The 20,845-nt window shown below is 45.6% G+C and overlaps 1 protein-coding gene across 1 annotated transcript; it reads right to left on the bottom strand.

The window, feature by feature from the left end:
- Positions 1–14,607: 14,607 nt before the first annotated feature.
- On the bottom strand, positions 14,608–15,684 carry LOC145360288 (C-C chemokine receptor type 4-like). Its single transcript, XM_080215429.1, has one exon. The coding sequence runs from the start codon at positions 15,682–15,684 to the stop codon at positions 14,608–14,610; it is 1,077 nt and encodes a 358-aa protein (XP_080071555.1).
- Between the last annotated feature and the right edge of the window lie 5,161 nt (positions 15,685–20,845).

The following is a 20,845-nucleotide window of genomic DNA, read 5'->3' as shown; positions in this document are numbered from 1 at the left end:
CGGCCATGATCTTATTGAATGGCGGGGCAGGCTCGAAGGGCTAGATGGCCTACTCCTGCTCCTATTTCTTATGTTCTTATGTTCTTAAGAACAGGGTTGTTGTAGTGGGAGATTTTAATCTCCCTGGGGTGGATTGGAAGGTGCCTAGAGCTGGGGGTTCAGAAGGGGAGGAATTCGTAAGATGTGTATTGGAAGGGTCCTTGGAGCAGTACGTAGATTGCCCGACTAAAGAGGGGGCTCTACTAGATTTAGTTCTGGGCAATGAGCCGGGTCAGGTGGTTGAGGTTGCAGTAGGTGAACATGTGGCTAATAGTGACCACAACTCTGTCTACTTTAGGATACTAATGGAAAAAGATGAGTGCTGTCCTAAGGGGAGGGTGCGAGATTGGGGGAAGGCTAGATACAGCCGGATTAGGCAGGAGCTTAGGGATACAGACTGGGATAGGCTGTTGGAGGGCAAGTCCACGTTAGGCACGTGGGAGTCTTTCAAGGGAAAACTGAAATGGGTGCAGGAAAGACATGTGCCGGTTAAGAGGAAGGATGGGAAAGGTAGGATTAGAGAGCCATGGATTACTAGAGATATTGAGAACTTGGTCAGGAAGAAACAGGAGGCGTATGTTAGGTCTAAGCAACTGGGTACGGAGAGAGCAGTGGAGGAATACAGAGAGAGTAGGAGGGATCTCAAAAGGGGAGATAGGAGGGCAAAAAGGAGGCATGAAATGGCTTTGGTAGGTAGGATTAAGGAAAATCCAAAGGCGCTTTACTCCTATGTTAGGTAAAAGGGTGGCTCGGGGAAAAAGCTCAAGGACAGAGGAGGGGAATTGTGCTTAGAGTCCAAGGGAATGGGGGAGATCCTGATTGAATACTTTGTGTCAGTATTCACGAAGGAGAGGGGCTTGATGTCTGGTACAGCCTTCGAGGGAGCTGTAGACCAATTGAAGGAACTATCCATTACAAGGGAAGAAGTGTTAGGGCTTTTAGGTAGCATTAAAACTGATAAATCTCCGGGGCCCGATGGCATTTATCCTAGGCTGCTTAGGGAGGCGAGAGATTAAATTGCTGGGCCTCTGACGCAAATCTTTGTCTCTTCTTTGGACACAGGTGAGGTCCCAGAGGACTGGAGGAGACCGAACATGGTGCCGTTATTTAAAAAGGGTAGGAGGGATAACCCGGGTAACTATAGGCCGGTGAGTTTGACGTCAGTGGTAGGCAAGTTGATGGAGAGGATTCTTAGGGATAGGATGTATGAGCACTTAGAGAGTTGCGATCTGATTAGGGATACGCAGCATGGCTTTGTAAAGGGGAAGTCTTGCCTTACGAATCTGGTAGAATTTTTTGAGGAGGTGACAAAAACGGTCGACGAAGGACGAGCCGTTGATGTTGTCTTTGTGGATTTCAGTAAGGCGTTTGACTAAGTCCCTCATGGTAGGTTGGTTGAAAAGATTAAGGCTTGTGGGATACAAGGCCAGGTATCTAGATGAGTTGATAACTGGCTTGGTAAGAGGAGACAGACAGTAGTAGTGGAAGGGCCCTTTTCCAGCTGGAGGTCTGTCACTAGTGGTGTGCCACAGGGCTCAGCACTGGGACCACTTCTTTTTGTAATATACATAAATGACTTGGAAGAGGGGGTAAGTGGTGTGATCAGCAAATTTGCAGATGACACTAAGATGGCTGGATTGGCGGGCAGTGAGGAGCAGTGTCTGGCAATTCAGAGGGATATAGATAGGCTGGTATATTGGGTAGATATATAGCAAATGGAGTTTAATCCTGATAAATGTGAGGTGATGCATTTTGGCCGGAATAACATAGGGGGGAGCTATATGATAAAGGGTAAACCTATAAAGAGTATAGAAACGCAGCGGGACCTGTGGGTGCAAGTGCACAAGTCTTTGAAGGTGGCAGTACAAGTGGAGAAGGTTGTGAAGAAAGCTTATGGTATGTTAGCCTTTATAGGAAGGGATATAGAGTATAAGAGCTGGAGTCTAATGTTGCAGTTATATCGAACATTAGTTAGGCCGCATTTGGATTACTGCGTCCCGTTCTGGTCGCCTTACTACCAGAAGGATGTGGAGACTCTGGAGAGGGTGCAGAGGAGGTTTACCAGGATGTTGCCTGGTATGGAAGGACTGGGTTATGAGGAAAGATTGAGCAAATTGGGGCTGTTTTCCCTTGAAAGACGGCGACTGAGGGGGGATCAAATAGGGGTATATAAGATTATGAAGGGTATAGATAGAGTAAACAGTGGTAAGCTATTTCCTACGTTAGAGACACACAGTACGAGGGGCCACGGGCTTAGGGTGAGGGGGAGAGGTATAGCACGGATATTAGAGGGAGGTTTTTCACACAGAGGGTAGTGGGGGTATGGAATGCTCTGCCAAGCAAGGTGGTGGAGGCAGGCACGCTGGATTTGTTTAAGAGTAACTTAGACAGGCACATGAGTGGGTTGGATTTGGGAGGATACAGGAGATTGTTTTAAATAAGGTTCCTTAGCATTGGGACATCCCTGGTAATGTGTAAGGATGTGGAATGATACTAATGTTTTTCTCTTTTAATTCACAGGTTTTAAGCCGCTCTGCCTTGTTGTCTAACGAGGGGCGTACACGTACTGGGGCTGCTCTTGGATGTTCGAGAATAGCCTAGTGCTTCGTGTCGTTAGTGTGCGCTTAAACTGGACCAGATGCTGGGCAAGACGACAGCTCAGTGACTCTCACTGTTTGCTGTGCAGGTACATGGATTTGGGCCTGTGTCTGTGGGAGTTTACGCATTCTCCCCGTGCTTGCGTGGGTTCTCTCCGGGTGCTCCGGTTTCCTCCCACACCCCAAAGATGTGCTGTTAGGCTGATTGGAGGTAATAAATTGTCCCTAGGTTCGTTTCCCTCAATGTGGAATGCCATAAGCATAGATAAGGGTCATGGGTGGAGGGGGGACTGGTAATGTTAAAATGGCAGCGCGGGCTCATTGGGCCGAAGGGCCTGTTTCCCGGGCTGTTTTTGTTCTTTGTTCTTTGAAACAGCCCATAGAGCACAGAGTCCTGCGTCACCGAGCTGCTCAGGACAAACCATTGATCATAGTTTCAAATGTTGTAACCACACTGCATTATGCCACTTTAATCCCATGGCTTCAATCCTGCTAATAATTTTCTGATGCAGTACTTTACAGAACTCCTTTCGGATGTGTGTACAAGCAGCAGAAACCACGTGATATCAATCACCTTCTCTGCCTCACAGCATGTTTTCTCCCACTTTGCCTTCTGATGTGGTAAATGTGGGTGGAATTCTCTGGCTGGTCTAAAAGCTGGAAATTCCCACCTGACTGTTTCACATTGTCCACGATCCGCCCACTATAATTCCAGTGGTGGGCGGGACGGGAGAATTCCGGCCTATATGCCTACTCCTGCTAACTGATGCTAATATTGTTTTTGGGCACAATGTTATCTACGAGATGCTTGCTGTGGTTGAGACTCTGTGGAATCAGCCTCAACATTCTGTCATTTCATTCAAGATGTGCCTGGGATATCACAGTGACAGAGTATCACAACATATCAAAGTACAGCAACGTGCCAATGGGCACGTCCGCATCCTGGTCTTTTATCTGTGTTCCACACGAGGCTCCTCCCACTCCTCTTCATCTAACTCCATTCCTTTTCTCCCTCACCTTCATTGCTAGCTTTCCCCTGAAGACACCAATGCTATTCACTCCTTCAACTGTGGTGGTGAGTTCCACATTCTCACCACTCTTTGGGTCAAAAACGTTCTCATGAATTCCTTAGTGGCTTTCATAGAATCCCTACAGTGCAGAAGGAAGCCATTCGGCCCAACGAGCCTGCATTGACCACAATCCCACCCAGGCACTATCCCCATATCCCCACATTTTTACCCACTAGTCCCTCTAACCGACACACCCTGGGACACTAAGGGGCAATTGAGCATGGCCAATTAACCAAACCCGCGTATCTTTGGATTGTGGGAGGAAACCGGAGCACCAGGAAGAAACCCACGCAGACACGAGGCGAATGTGCAAATGGGGTGTGGGGGGGGGGGGGGTGGTTGGTGAGGGGGGCGGGGGGGAGGTGGGAGGGTGGGGTGGTCCAATCTTTTTTGTTAGGCGTAGCCAATCAGTTCTGGTATCATTCTATTGAATATTTTCATCAGGCTTGTCTGTATTTTTGCCATAATATGCAGACTAAAATTATTCATCAGTGCTCCAAGTGTCATCGAACTCGAGGTTCTGTACAAGTTTGATTTGACTTCTCAAAATACAGTAGATGCTGCAAATGTGAAATAAGAACAGAAAATGCTGGAAACATTCAGCAGGTCAGGCAGCATCTGTGGAAAAAGAAATTGCGTTAACCTTTCAGGCCATGGCTTTTGGTCAGAACTGGGAAAAGTTAGAAACGCACCGTAGTTCCTGGCGTGTAGCGTGTACACCAAAATGCAAGCACGGCCGATACTCAACGTATAAATTGATCCTCCAAGCTTCAGCTAATAATTTACAGGTTGTAAGACACTAAGAGCCCAGGGCAGCAGGGTGGCATAGTGGTTAGCACTGCTGCCTCACAGCGCCAAGGCCTCAGGTTCAATTTCGGCCTCAGGTCACCGTCTGCACATTCTCCCTGTGTCTGCGCGGGCATTCCCCGGGTGCTCTGGTTTCCTCCCACAGTCCAAAGACGTGTGGGTCAGGTTGATTGGGTCACGCTAAATAGACCGTAGTGTCGGGTGGGGTTAGAGGGTAAATTTGTGGCGTTTTCTGCAGATAGGGCCTGGGTGGGATTGTGGTCCGTACAGACTCGATGGGCCACATGGCCTCTTTCTGTACTGAAGGGATTCTCTCATTCTAAGGCATAACCCTGTATATACCTTTCCATTAAAAATACAATGAGATGTGTTGATTGCTATCTCTCTCTCTCGGCCTGCCATTATACCACCTCACAGACAGGGGGCTCTGGCTCAGGTTGGACACCGGGCCTCCCCGTCTCCACTCTTTCCAATGAAAGCTCTGTGGCCTCAACCACGGGACTGATTCCGTCACATCGTGTGAAATCAAAAACCAGCCGAAAAATAAATTATTCAGCGCAAGCTTTCAGCTCACTGCCTCTGTGAAGGATTACCGCGATGGACTCTGGAACCCACATTGAACAATGCCGGTGTTTTTGGCCCATCATCTCCATCTGTGGGATTGGCGGCGAGTGCTCATGATCTGGAGAGGGCGATTTACACCGGCGAGTTTCGGAGTTCCGATCTTCCCGGTTCCTCGCTGGCAGGGTGGCCTGAAACATGCCGAGGGACCGCAGAAAGCTTATTTTAATACCGTGCCACCAGCGAGCACTGTCTCTGGGATCTCCCCCACGCTCCCCGCCCCCCCACCAGCTCTCCGGATATTTCGCGGGCACCGGTGTGATTTGGGCGGCACGGTAGCACAGTGGTTAGCACCGCTGCTTCACAGTTCCAGAGTCCTGGGTTCGATTCCCGGCTCGGGTCACTGTCTGTGTGGAGATTGCACGTTCTCCTCGTGTCTGCGTGGGTTTCCTCCGGGTGCTCCGGTTTCCTCCCACAGTCCAAAGATGTGTGGGTTAGGTTGATTGGCCGTGCTAAAATTGCCCCTTAGTGTCCTGGGATGTGTAGGTTAGAGGGATTAGTGGGTAAATGTGTCGGGGTATGGGGAATAGGGCCTGGGTGGGATTGTGGTCGGTGCAGACTCGATGGGCCGAAAGGCCTGTTTCTGCACTGTAGGGTTCTATGCTCTATCACACCAACACCATTTACAACTCTCTGCACCAGCGCGAGCCTGGTGCCCGCACCTCCGAGGGGGGGGGTTTCGGAGGCGTGCGCTCAGGCAGTCAGTGCGCACTGATCAGGGGGCACTGGAGAAGGCTCAGGGGACAGCAATATGTTCAACTCGGGACTGGGGCTGGAGGTCCCAGAATCACCGTTTCGGGTTGAGAGGGGAGTCACTTGCAGGCCTGACCTTCCCTTCATGTTGGGTGAGGCGTCCCTTGATTTAAAGAGGTTGTGAAAGCTGATATGCAGGGAGTTCTTCCTCTATCCTCCTTCCTGGGTTCCTGTCCATATTGCAGCTGAAGGTGAGCCCTTCCTATGTGGGTGCTGGCAAGAGGGTGGGGGGGACATGGCACTGCCATTGTCACACTCCACAGGGATGAGTGCGGTGGCTCCCCCAAGTTTGGCGGCATCAACAGGCATAGGAGAGGGTGAAAGGAATGAAATTTATTGGCAAACATTCAAAACAACATGGTGACCTATTGACACGTGTCTATATTCACCTGTGCCCACTAAGCGCCCAAGGTTTCCTTAAATTTCCTGACCCTCCCGGTATGTCTAAGTGTATCCCAAGGATCTACAGCTGAGGTTAGGGCGACCTGCTCTCCTCCACCTCCTTTCGCCCGGGATAACTTCAGCAGCCGTCCCCTGGCAGGGAGAGAGCCAGACCTGCTTTCGGGCAACACGGGTGGTTGGCTGCTTCCTTGGTATTAGGGGCTGTGACCCATAGGGAGCGGGGGGTGGGGGCGGGGAGGTGTAAGATGGGCAGGAGATGCCCAGGCTGGAGGGCCCAAGTCTGTACAACTGCTGTTCCTTTTCTCTTCAGGTTCCCAGGAGCCCCTGACTCCTCGATGGGGTTAAGGGGCAGCTGGAGTGAGATATAGAAACCCTGCCGATCTGTGGTGCTGACAATCATGGGTGCACCATGCAGTCAAAGCCCTGCACCATGATGTGGACCTCTCCTGCCATGGGCTGTACGTCCCGTGACAAGGTCTCCACTGCAAATGCCAACTTCCCAGTGCTGGCCTCGATGGACTGCAGTGACCACCCCATCTCCTTGGACAGGAGATGATGGGACTCCTCCAGTGAGCCTTGCGCTCCGAGAAGGGCTGCTGTCATCCCTTCCTGATACTCGTGCCTTTGCTGCTCCAGCAACTGTGGGACAACTAGGCCCAGGACACATCATCAGCAAGGGGCTCAACAGAGTCCTAGGCTCCGGCGTCCCTCAAAGTGCCAGATCCCTAATACACCCCAGGGAACCGTTCACCTGCTGTGGACCTTTACTGTGAGTCACCCACAAGCCTGCCCCCTTATTGGACCCAACAAGGGGTGAGTACGGGTGCCAGCTCTGGTGTCTCTTCAACTGTGGAACTGGAGAAGACCCCTCTGAGCTGCTGGAGTTTGGTGGGTCCAGGAGGCACGAGACAGTCCGGCCTGTTCCGCAGCTCAGCCTGAAAGCAAAGGAACGTGGTATCAGTGCATTACAGGTGATAAAGAGAGAATATTGATTACTTATTTGAGGCTTGAGGAATGGCGAACATGTGTAAGAACTTCCATGTTTCTTCACCAGCAGTGCAGGTACGTTTTTCCTCCTCCCTGGCCAGGTTGAGGTCTCATTCATCAAAAAGTATGAGTATTCAGAGCTCAGACATGACTTCAGCTGCCTGCGTCCGCTTACGTCTGTTGTGGTTGAATTTGTCCTGCAGTGACAGACAGGAAGTGTGTAGGTGCGAGTGTTGACATTTAATTGATGTGAGTTGTGGCAGGCGTGGAACTTGGGTGAGGGGCATCGCAGATACAGGCGGAACATGGTGATTGTGGACGGTAAGGAGGGAACCTGGTGCCCGGTGTTAGCAAAGGCCAAGGTGGCTGAGTGCGAGAAGGGGTTGGTGCTGTGAGGGGTGTGCAAGGGGGTCCAGCGGGGGTGGTTCATTCACCCTGGCTGAGTGAAGATGGCCATCCTTCTCCTTCTGACACTGCTGCCCCAGCCTTTCCTGGAGTGTGCTTGCACTGACCAGGGCTGCCACTGGGTGGCAGTGGGTGGTGACCCTGCTGGAAGACTGTCTCCTGGACCGAGGTAGAGGGTGCCCCAGTCCAATCAGCACCCTGGTGAGGGGCCCCTCTGAAAAGCACGGCGCTGTCTTCTTGCCTGCCATCTCCTGCAGGCGTTATGGAGCAAGTGCCAGAGAGACATTTATATGGAGCTCCCCAGTGCTTACAGCAGTTAATTCATTGAGGTGTGGGCAAATCAGAGGGAACACACTGTGGGAGTGACCTGATTCCCATGGGCATAGAAATGATTATTAAGGTATGAGGTTCAGCTCAAAAACATGGCCCTGCTGTCAGCAAGAAACACTCTGTTTTTCACGCTGTAACTAACACTCCGCCATTTATAGGTAAGATTTCACCCAATGTTTCATTTCTCTGTGGTCTTTATCCTGTGAATCTTCCTTTTCTCTATCCCTCTTTTTACTAGATGAATGCAAAAGGGGCAATGGTGCGGCCCTTGAGTGTGTGCAACTAAACTAACCCTCTGAGTTCATCCTGTCTCAAGTTTGCTGTGGGGTTACTCATTGGATGATTGAATCAGCCCAAAACTGGGGAGTTGGGAAGTCCGCCCACTGCTAATAAAGAGGAAAACAAATCAAAACACCATCCTGTTTATGGATGGGTGGTGAGAGGAGAAATCAGGTCAATTTAAATTAACCCACCCTCCTGACCATTACAATGCTTAAGGCTATACTCCTGTTGGGAATCTGTCTCAGTTCCTCAGCTCAGAGGTAGATGTTTAATGTAATACTTGCCTTATAAAGTCAACACATGAGATGAAGGAGGCGATACAGGCCACGTTGCCAAGAGGATTCCCTTGAATTTAACACACGGAGAAGATCACGCACGGTGGTTGACAAATAGAAAAGGATTCTCTGGGGAAAAAGAATGAAGTACGAAGCTGATTTCAAGCTAAAAGCCATGATATTCGGCTACTCATCAAATTACTGCTGCAGTGAGGGAACTTTGTGTTAGTGAAAAGCTAGTGCAAGAATAGACAATGAAGGAATCTGCCTTGCAGAGGTTGCTTAAGGCCAAGGACAGCACAATGGTTAGCACTGCTGCCTCACAGCACCAGGGACCCGGGTTCGATTCCAGCCTTGGGTGACTGCCTATGTGGAGTTTACACATTCTCGCTGTGACTCTGGATTTCCTCCAGGTGCTCTGGTTTCCTCCCGCACTCCAAAGTTATGTAGTTTAGGTGAATTGACCCTGCTAAATTTGCCCCTTACTGCCCCAAGGTGTGTAGGTTCAGGGGATTAGTGGGATAATTATGTGGCACTACAGGGATAGATGGGGTGGGCCTAGGAAAGATGCTCTGTAGGAGAGCCGGTGCAGAATCGATGGGCTGAATGGCCTCCCTCTGCATGGTAGGGATTCTATGACCAAACGTGCCATGGGGATCAGCTATGTGCTCGAGGTACAGAAGCATGAATCGAAATGGGTCCTCGAAAATTGCCAGAATGTTTCCATCTTCACCAGATGTTCACAGTGTGTAGGTGGGTTCAATGATACTGAGACTAGGATATTCCAGACTCCCATGCTGGGGATTCCTGTGGCGGATGCAGCAAGCCATTGGCTGCCAGCAGTACCTTCCAGTCTCACCGAGGTCTATGAGGACTTTGTGTGATTCTCCAACCCCGCCAGCAGGGAACCCACCACAAGAGGTTGTCTTCGGCAGGACTGGAAGATCCTGCCAGTGAGAGGGGCCAGAAAATCCTGCCCCTATTTTCCAGCTAAGATTTCATAGAGTCATAGAGGTTTGCAGCATGGAAACAGGCCCTTCGGCCCAACAAGTCCATGTCACCCTTTTTTTTGAAAAACCCCTAAGCTAATCCCAATTGCCCACATTTGGCCCATATCCCTCTATACCCATCATACCATTGTAACTATTTAAAAGCTTTTTAAAAGATAAAATTGTACCCACCTCTACTATTACCTCTGGCAGCTTGTTCCAGACACTCACCACCCTCCGTGTGAAAAAATTGCCCCTTCGGACCCTTTTTTATCTCTCCTTTGTCATCTTAAACCTATGCCCTCTAGTTTTAGACTCCCCTACCTTTGGGAAAAGATATTGACTATTTACCTTGTCTATGCCCCTCATTATTTTATAAACCTCTATTCGGTCACTCCTCAGCCTCCTACGCTCCACAGAGAAAAGTCCCAGTCTATTCAACCTTTCCTCATAACTCAATCCATCAAGTCCTGGTTGTATCCTAGTAAATCTTTTCTGCACTCTTCCTATTTAATAATATCCTTTCTATAATAGAGTGACCAGAATTGCACACAGTATTCCAAGTGTGGCCTTACCAATTTCTTCTACAACTTCGACAAGACGTCCCAACTCCTGTATTCAATATTCTGATTGATGAAACCAAGCGTACCGAATGCCTTCTTCACCACTCTGTCTACCTGTGATTCCACTTTCAAGGAGCTGTGAACATGTACCCCTAAATTTCTTTGTTCTGTAACTCTCCCCAATGCCCTAACATTAACTGAGTAAGTCCTGCTGTGGTTCAATCTACCAAAATGCATCACCTCGCATTTGTCTAAATTAAACTCCATCTGCCATTTATCTGCCCACTGGCCCAATTGATCAAGATCCCATTGCAATTGGAGATAACTTTCTTCACTGTCCACTATCTTGATGTCATCTTACTAACCATGCCCCATATGTTCTCATCCATTCAGAGCAACATCTGGTTGACGTAGTCGCTGTCTGGAACGGAAATATCCAGTGTTGTGGCAATTGCTTTGAGCCGCATTTCTCAAAGATTCCCGAAAGACTTCAAATTCAAGAATGACTGGCTTCCAACACTAGCTAGGTAGTGGCAAAACATGAACACCCGTCCATGTCATATCAGCAACATGGGTAAAACATCATGAATTTTGATATAACCAGCAAGCAATCAGTGGAGTGGGAAGGTTCGATACAGTGTTAGGGACCAGATCAGAAACTCCAAGATGTATTGTGAAGTAAGGCTAGACCTCAGTTTTCTTGATTTTGGTATTAGGGTGCCACAAGGTGCTTTGCTCCAGGTGTGATTTGATTGACCCACTAGGTAGCTCTTATTCAAACAAGCTTTATTTAACAACACTGTTAAAATATAACAAAAAGAACGAGCATAACTTTTACCAATAGAAATATTTAAACAATACAAGGTATAATTCTTAATAGCTAACTATCTCTACAGTTACAGTGTAAGCAATAACCCCACAAACATAAATTCCCCAAAAACATATCGGCTTGTGGATGCTAGATTTCCAGCCTTTTAACCCCACTGGACACATACAGAAAGACACCTGGCTATTGACTACCATACGGCAGCCTCCGGAGAAAGGGACTTATTTCCTGACAGATCCCAGTCTCCAAATCCAGGGAGAGAAAGAGACACAGAGAAGGTTACCTCTCTCTAAAGATCCCAAGCAGCAGCAGATTTGGTTTCTGTGTATAAGCTTAGTTCCACCCAGTTGTATAATTTTCCCTATCAATCAACCTCATCAAGCCCTACTCTGAAAAGAATCCCCAGAACAGCATTAGCCCAGATTAAAACAAGCATTTTAGCAATTAAGATCTATTACGCTGCTGCAGCAACAACAATATGTATTGTCAGTTCAAATAAAGTGACACCGGTTAATAGAACTGACTGCTAAGACAAATTCTGCACATGAACCATGATGCAAATACATTTCTTAAAGGCATAGTGTCACTTCAACAGTTCCAGTGAAGGCCACAGGAAAAAGGAAGATGTGATTGTATCAGCCTGTATGAATAATGGAACAAAATTAAAGCCCATGTTAATTTTCAAATGTAAAACCTTGCTGAAAATCTGCAGGATGTTTCGTACAAGTCCACGACAATGGTTGGACGGAGGAGGATGTAGATTGAATCAACATTTTCCATGTATTATCAAAGAACGCAGTTTATTGATGTGAGACATACTGAGATCCCATATAACCCACATTACAGTTATACGGGGAGGGGGTGGTGGTGGGGGGTGTGGCTACATGTCTATAGTTTTTTGGATGTGTACCCCTGCAAACTGCTCAATGATCACTGTCGTACCAAATGACGGATGAAGAAAAATCCTTCAAAAACAACAGACGGGAATGTGTTGCCTCGCTTAATCTGTTGCGTGAATCTGTCACCAAACTGTTGTTATCAATGCACGAAGTATAATCAGCTTGGTCAATGAGTGCGGGATATTCACTTCACTGGATGGAGAGGAAAATGATTTGTAGCCCGGGGACTGATTCTGAAACCGAAAGAGTCAAATCTGATCCTGAGTGGGATCTTTATGATGATGCCATAGACAAAGTGGCTTGGGGTGAATTCAATTGGCTCTTTCTGTTGGACGCCAAGTCAATGTATTTGGTGGTTTCAAAAGTGTTACAATTTTGGATTAAACTATCTGTGCAAAACTATTTCATTCATAAAAACATGGCACATTGATATCATTTATCAGTGTTTCTTTTTACATATTTACATAATCCAGCACAGACGACTCCATTATATATACCACATATAAGTCAACCCCCCTTTTTGGAAGGTTTTTCAAAGGTGGACTTATTCGCCACAATTTACTTTAGGGAGCCGATAGGGAAGGTGAAAAAATGAAAGGTGTGTGCTGGGGTGGAGGACAGGAAACAATAAATGACAATAGAGTTGGCGCTGTAAGGCCAAGGATAGCGACAAAGAGACAAGTAAGGGAAGTAAAATGAGTCCGGAGGAGATGTCAATGGTAGGATGATGAACAGCAGATATAAGGAAACAAGACTGAAAGAAAAAGGCCGAAGACTAGCGGCTACAAAAATCCAAAGGCAAACTGAGAGGCAGAGTGAAGCTCTTCAACACAATGTTGACCTAACTGAAAGATGAGCTGCTGTCTTCCTGAGCTTGCCTTGCGCCTCACTGGAACAGAGCGAGGGCAGAGAAGTCTGCAGCATGACAGCAAAGTGGAGAAGTGAAATGCCACGCCACCAGAAGATCGGGTTCATGCTTGGAGACTAAGTGGAGGTTTTCCGAAAAGTAGCTACCCAATTTGCACTTGGGTCTCCCCATTGTAGAGGAGGCCACAGTGTGAGCTGCAAACACAATATAGTAAATCTTCAAAATAACATGCAAATTTCCTGTGATTTTCACGGGAACTGTTGCAGTGATACTATGTCTTTAAGAAATGTATTTGTATTATGTTTCATGTGCAGAATTTGTCTTAGAGTCAGTTCTATTAACCGGTGTCACTTTATTTGTAACCGACAATACATGTTGTTGTTGCTGCAGCAGCATAATTGATCTTAATTGCTGAAATGCTTGTCAACCTGAGAACAAGGAGAGAGGAAGTAAAAAGGCTGGTGTTAAATCTTCCCTTCTTATACAGGTAAGGTGCCAGTGGGAGAAGGGAACAGTTGTTGGGCAATGATAGCGGAATGGAGGGGGTTGCAATGAAATGCAATGTAAATGGTACTTCTGGAATGCTGGGGGAGGGGGGGGAGGCAAGGGAAGGGAGGGGGGAGGTGAGGGGGAGGGGAGGGAGCAGAGGGGAAAGCAGAGAAGGGGAGGCGGGGGGAGTATCGGGGAGCCAAGGGGAAGGGAGGGGAAGGGATTTTCTTTGGTATCTCCATAGGCGGAGTTGGCGGTGGATAGAGTCATGGGGCGGGATTTTAGAGACAAGCAAGACCATAAAATCCTGTCTGAGGTCAACAGACCTTCCCATTATCCACCCCTTGCCAACTCCGATTCCCGTGACAGGCGGACCAGTAAAATTCCACCCATATAGTTTTACAGCACAGAAAAAGGAGACCCATTCAGCCCATTGTGTCTGAGCAGCCATCAAGCACCTGTCTATTTCCAGCACTAGGTCAATAGCATTGGTTCATTGAAATTGAATATTGTATTAATCAGCCAATGCAATCAGGCTACCTTTGAAATAAATCACTGTTAGAAAAAATTGACAACCCCATTACAGGTTTTGTTGACAATTTTATGTTCAGACTGTTGTAGGTAAAACAATACCTCTGAGATTGTTAGTGAGTCAAGATACAGTGGTTTCTTTCACACTGTCACAGTCTCTCAGTACAGACTCTCAGCACAGATGATGCCCCACTGCAGTTTGACTCACCCTATTAAGTTCAGTGATCTATTCCAGTACCCAGATTGTGGCCATTCAACCTGAGTCTGCAAACAGATCCCGGGTTTCGGCACCAAATTGTAGGTAAAATAATATCCCTGAGATTGTTAGTGAACAAAATACAGTGATTTTTATTTCAAAGCCCTGGCTTTTATTCCAGAGCTTTGGGAGAACTGGTTTCTAAGAGTGGACTACCAGAATTCTCATAGAACACGAACACCAGCAGGTAAGACATCATGAGTCTTAGTAAGAAACATGACACAAACTTCCAATTCCGGGCAGGGTCTCTGATCTTTCTCCTTCAATTACCACACCTGCGACTGCTTCAGCATCCATCTCTGTCTTTGAAGTTACTTGTGTGATTACCATAAACAGCAAAGGCTTGCAATGCTTGCAAAATAACATTCACATCTGACCATCTATATTCACATCTGACCATTTGTCTTTATGAGAGTTAAAGAATAAAAGACTTGAACAAGCAACTTACATTGAAGCCAGGAGCAATATAAGCCTGGGAATATCAGCCATGATGAAGGGTTATGTTTGTGATATATTCAAGGTACAAAATTCATTAACCCTTTCCCGACTTCAAGACACAACATAAAAGTTCAGCTTTGAAAAATTGTGCAAATTGTACAGAAACAGCTGAATGCTGAACTACATAAATGTGGATGATTCATCGCCACCAGAGGATTGTGAACGGATAGAGGTAACAAAATAACGTGAAGAAAACTTAAATTTGTCGCACGCTTCATATTTAAGCGATGGAGACAGGCAGCTGTGAAAAAGTCTGCAGAGATGCAACCTAAATCTCTCCCCCAAAAATGCATAAATGATTGGGTTCAAACAGCAATGTATAAACGTGATGGATTCAGTGACTTGCTGGGCAATACTGAGATGTATGTGGAGTTGACAACCAGTTAAAACTTCCAGTTCTCTCAAAGACTCCAGGAATGTCGCTATATTGTATGGTGTCCAAAATACAAAAAACACTATCACAACAGCAACGATCATTTTTATGGCCTTATACTTCTTATAACTTTTGTTTTTCAGCAGAGTCTGAATTATTCTTGCATAACAGAAAACCATTATGACCATTGGAATAAAAAAACCCAATACATTGTCTTTGAAAAGGATAAAAAGTTTCCAACTCAACGGGTTTTCTCCTGGGTAGAAAGTGTGACAAACTTTTCTTCCATCAATACTGCCTGTTTCATTAAACACCATTGTGGGAAGAGAGGCGAATGTAGCTACGCACCACATCACAATACTTGAAATAATCCCATTTCGAACTGTTCTAGCTCTGGCTAAAGACACAGCGTGAACAATCGCAAGGTAGCGGTCTATACTTATCAGGATTATGAACATTAGGCCACCATAGTAGCCAAGCATATCAGCAACAATAATGATCTTGCAAAAGACATCTCCCCAGATCCATTCATTTGCGGCAAAATAAGCCCAGAAGGGGAGAGTTAGAACAAAAAGCAAATCACAAAATGCCAAATTTAAAAGATAAATGTTTGTCATATTCTTCAGCCGTTTGTATTTAATAAGAACACACATTACAAGCATGTTCCCTGGGAGCCCAAACACAAACACCAGCGAGTAGAGCACTGGTAGGAACTTTTCACCAAAAATCTTTGCAGATCCCAAATCGCAAGGAGAATCGTCATCTCCATAGTCGTAATTAAAGTCAGGGTACATGATGAGCGGCGCTTCAGTTCTGTTCATCATGAAACTCATATCGGAGTAAACTAGAAACAAACAAACACCCAGTCAGAGAAGGTTATCACTGAATTAGTTCACAGTTGGATTTACAGAGCTAGATTACAACTTGGTTCAAACTTCAATCAGTCCAAGCTAGTAACAGTGCTAAAAAGATTATGTGATGTTTCAGTGCCTATTGGTCATAAAGATCAAAAGCGCCAAAACTGGAGAATTAATTAGATTCATTGCACCAAGAAATTATGTCAATGGATCCTTTAATATAAGGCAGTTCTCAACAAAAGATAGGATTAAAACTACTTGCAAATAACACTTAAAATTACCTGGCTGAGAGGAATGTAAGATTTCTCAATATCCACACAAGTTACTGTCTCAGGACGAAACACCTCACAGCATCATCAGAGTGATTTGCTTTAAGATATTAATTTGAATATGTCTCATTTCCTGTCCGATTTTCACGAATAGGAACGCAAGTTAACTAGAGCTGTCAAATGAAGAGTGACAACTGGTTGCTATCAAACAATCTCACATCTCAGGTTATTACCACACATCCCCATGCTGAACAAATGTTAAACACACTTTACATTGAGAATTCCAGTCCCCCAACCAACCCTTGCACCCCCCCACCCCACACACATAGTCCAAAATGGACACGTTCATTCTGAGCTCCACATTTTTCTGCACACCAACCACTCCATCGTTTCCAATAAACCTTTCAAACCCCCTGGAGCAGAGTTTCTATGCATTCTCTCAATCTCTTGCAGTAGCTTCAACACAATTCCTACAGTGCAGAAGGAGGCTATTCAGACCATTGAGTCTGCACCAACCACAGTCCCACCCAGGCCCTCATCCTCGTAACCCCAAGTGTTTACCCTGCTAATCCCCCTGGCACTAAGGGACAATTTAGCACGGCCAATCCACCCTAACCCGCACTTTGGACTGTGGGAGGAAACAGGAGCACCCGGAAAAAAAACCATGCAGACACGGGGAGAATGTGCAAACTCCGCACACTATGGAATAGTACAAACCATAATTTTTCTCAAGTTTATACCAGCTTTGAGGCAGTTGGGTGAAGTCTCCATCAGGTGACAGTGCCATCTTCCAACTTCTTGTTAATAAAAATGAGCTCTGCCTTGCTGAGGACATACCCAGCAATCATAGAGCAATCAGTTTAACCCCAGCAGTGTGAAAGCTTTGAGAAACAATTATTTGGGGTAAAATTATTATTCTGCTGGAAAAATGTGGGTCGATTAGGAAGAGCCAGTATGGATTTTTAAATGGGAATTTCCGGAGTCTTTTGAAGAGATAACAGAGAGGGTCTTTTTAAATTATTTTGTGGGACATGGGCATCGTTGGCTGACCAGCATTTATTAAAGGTATGATGTGGTTAACTCTGTTGATGTGGTGTACTTGGACTTTCAAAAGACATTCAATACCCAAACAGCTGCCAGAGTGTGGTGACTAGGGGGATTTCACAGTAACTTCATTGCAGTGTTAATGTAAGCCTTACTTGTGACTAATAAATAAATAACTTTTAAGATATTAAAGGTGGGCTCAGTAGTTTCCAAGCTGAGTTGCAGGTTTGGCAGAATCAAATAAACAGCCAATTCTTGGACATTAGTAATGTAATAAATCTCGAGAATGAATTCTCCCGCTCTGTATATCAGCCTTCCTGATTCGAATGCTGGGGCCATACTTGCTCCAGGGATCCTGTCACTTTGAGTAGTTGCTGCCCCAGCACTCACCCTCAGTTTGGCGAATGTCCTTCCCATTTGCTTCCACGAGCAAGGCACTGAGCCGGATTGGCCAGCTCCTGCCTCGTTTCCTTTACACTGACTCGACTTCGAGCATTTCTATCTTCCCAGTCTAAAAATTCCTTGCAGAATGCAAAAGCTGCTGAGGCTTTATAAGACTCTGATCAGCCTTATAAAGGATGTCAAAGATGTTTTGCAGAAGTCTGAAGTATTGGTTCAGTTTAATCCAAAGCTACCACTACTGCTTATTTATGATGCTTCACCTTTCAAATAGGGGCAGCAGTGTCACATACTCTACCTTCAGGAGAAGAATGACCAATAGCTTTTGCTTTGCATACTCTGACTACTCTTGAATCTACCAGTGCACAGCTAGAAAAAGCATTGAGTATAATTTTTTGCTCATAAAGTTTTCATTGTTATTTATATGGTCATTATTGACTGACCATCAGGCCCTGATACTATTTCTGGACCATATAAAGGCATATCATCATTAACTCTTATCTGATTGCAAATGTGGTCACTGATCTTATCCACACGATATGAAGTGTTGTCAGTCAGACTGTCATGCTAATGGTGATGCATTATCATGCTTGCCTTTTCCAATTGAGCAGATGCCACAAACTAGTTGTGCTAATATTCTTTATTTTTCACTGGAGGATCATTTGTCTGTGAAAGCTTCTCAAGTTCAGAGAGATACCAGAAATGATCTTGTGACGGGGAAGGTGATGGATGTGGTACTGAAAGGAACAATAAACGGAGCGCATCACCCACATCCTGATTTGAAACATTATGTATCAAGAAGTCTTGAGTTGACCGTCCAAGGTGGTTGTTATTGTGGAGAATCTGAGTGATCATTCCTCCTACTCTAAAAGTTCTTGAACAACTACATAACGGACATCATCCTGGTATAGTGAAGGAATTAGCAGGTAGTTATTTTTGGTGGCTGGGTCTAGATGCTCAGATTGAAGAAAAATAGGGCAGTGTCAGTCCTGTCAATTACAGCTTCTGAGTGGCCTAAAATGCCCTGACAGTGATTATACAGAGATTTTGCTGGTCCGTTTGAGGGTCACATGTTCTTAGTCATAATTGATGAACACTCAAAGTGGCCAGAAGTTGTTATCTTCAGAGTTACTACAACCATTGAAAAACTTGATTTGGTAAACTGGAATAGATTGTTAGTGACAATGGTTCACAGCTTACTTTGCAGGAGTTTGAGGATTATCTCAATGTAAATGGGATTCAGCATATGAAATCTGCACCTTATCATCCACCAATCCATGGATTAGCTGAAAGATTCATACAATCCTTGAAATGTTCTTAGTGAACCTCACAAGAGCAAAGTTTGTTATGATGTCATATGAAAAGCTTATTGGCATCTGATAGAAATACTACTCGTGTGACTAGCCAAAGTTCTCCTGCATTACTGCTCTTAAAGAGAAAGTTGAGAATGATGTTTGATTTGTTAGTACCACCAGAAACTTCAGAGATTGTAGAACGTCAACATCAATGTCAAGTTGCTAGATGAGAAGTGAGGGCAAAACAATTCTCATTTCAATAAGGAGCTAGAATGTTAGTGTGTAATTATGCCACGAGTGAGAAATGGGTACCAGCTATAGCTTTAGCAAAACAGGTTCAAGCCGAAGATGAACTAGTTTGGCGATGCCATGCTGACCAATCGTGAAATGATTTCTCCAAATCACCTCCAGAAGTAACAACTTCTTTAGATCCCAGGGTTGTGAATACTCCTACGGTAAACTTAGTTGAATCTGAATTACCTGGTGAATGTGTCTTCACTCACATACCATGTGAGAATGATGCAGAGATAGTTCCTAGAGAAGAAGTGTAGACTGAGGTTCCAAATCATACTTCTAGAGTCAAGGACAATCAAATTCCAGAATGTAGTCTACAACCACAGAGCAATAGACATTCTCCTGATCGACTTTCTTAGTGACTGTATATCATGGTTAATGATGCATAATATTGTGTCTAGTGTATTATTGATCCAATATATACATGATAGTAATGTGTTGTCATGACCACAGAAGGAAAGGGGAAGGAATGTCACATATTTAAGCGCTTATAGATTGCTTTACGAGCTGATCACATGATTTGATGGTGATGTCATTAGGGTATGGCAGAGGCTGTTATGAGACCATAAGATGTAGGAGCAGAATTAGGCCACTCGGCCCATCGAGTTTGCCCTGCCATTCAATCATGGTTGATATTCTTCTCATCCCCATTTTCCTGCTTTTCTGTCTACACTGACTCTACTTCGAGCATTTCTATCTTCCCATCCTGAAGATTCTTTGCAGCAACACAGGGGGCTTCACTCAACAAGAAGGAATCAACATATGGGTTTCGTGTAACCATCTGGAATGTATCGTACAGATAGAAGCCAGTTACCAGGATTGCTATGCATTATATTTAGAATAAGGTGTCTCATAACACCAGTTTAAAGTCCAATAGGTTTATGTGGAATCACAAGCTCTTGGAGTGCTGCTCCTTGCTCAGGTGAGTACACACTCAAGAAAGCTCAAGATTCCGCATAAACAAAGAACAAAGAACAAAGAAAATTATGGCACATGAATAGGCCCTTCGGCCCTCCAAGCCAGTACTGACCATGCTGCCCAACTGAACTAAAACCTCCTACCCTTCCAGGGACTATACCCCTCTATTCCCATCCTATTGATGTATTTGCTGTTTTGGACTTTAACCTGGGAGTTGTGAGACTTCTTACTGTGCCCTCCCCAGTCCCATGCCGGCACCTCCACATCATCACATTTATATCAGGCTACAATTCCATCACAATTTCAAGACAGCTCTGTTCTAGATGGGTGACGCGCATTAATTTATCAAGCAGTAATAATATGCCTGTAGAATCAACTAACCGCAAAAGAAATGTGTAAGGGGAGACAGTGAGTTTGGGCGCTGAATTTCACCAAAGGGTCTCATACAGCCCACCCAACATGGCAATCAGGAGCTCCAAATCATGCTTCTTGGCATAAAAAAAGTAGATCTCGAGAAGCCATATTGGTAGAGAGAGATGTTTAGAGAGAGATGATAGTGTTACATGTTATCCAAAATTTTGGAGCCTTCACTTCACATCCTGGTCTGTGGAGCATGGTAGGGTGGCACGGTGGCACAATGGGTTAGCACCGCTGCCTCATTGCACCAGGGACCCGGGTTCGATTCCTGGTTGGGTCACTGTCTGCTTGGCATTTGCACATTCGCCCCATGGCTGTGTGGGTTTCCTCCAGGTGCTCCGGCTTCTTCCCACAGTCAGAAAGACGTGCTGGTTAAATGCACTGGCCATGCTAAATTCTCCCTCAGCGTAATTTCCCTAAATTTGCACCCCTTTATTGTGGAGTCCACAAGATGTAGACAAAAGTTGTAGGTAGAAGATGGATTGGAATGAG

This window comes from Carcharhinus amblyrhynchos, chromosome 2 (genome assembly GCF_965287045.1).
Source record: "Carcharhinus amblyrhynchos chromosome 2, sCarAmb.v2.hapA, whole genome shotgun sequence".
NCBI classification, from domain to species: Eukaryota; Metazoa; Chordata; class Chondrichthyes; order Carcharhiniformes; family Carcharhinidae; genus Carcharhinus; species Carcharhinus amblyrhynchos.
This window is presented reverse-complemented; position numbering and strand designations above follow the sequence as displayed.

What these genes read in the sequence shown, in the direction of transcription:
- LOC145360288 (XM_080215429.1), bottom strand. Translation starts at nt 15,684, where the DNA reads ATGATGAACAGAACTGAAGCGCCGCTCATCATGTACCCTGACTTTAAT.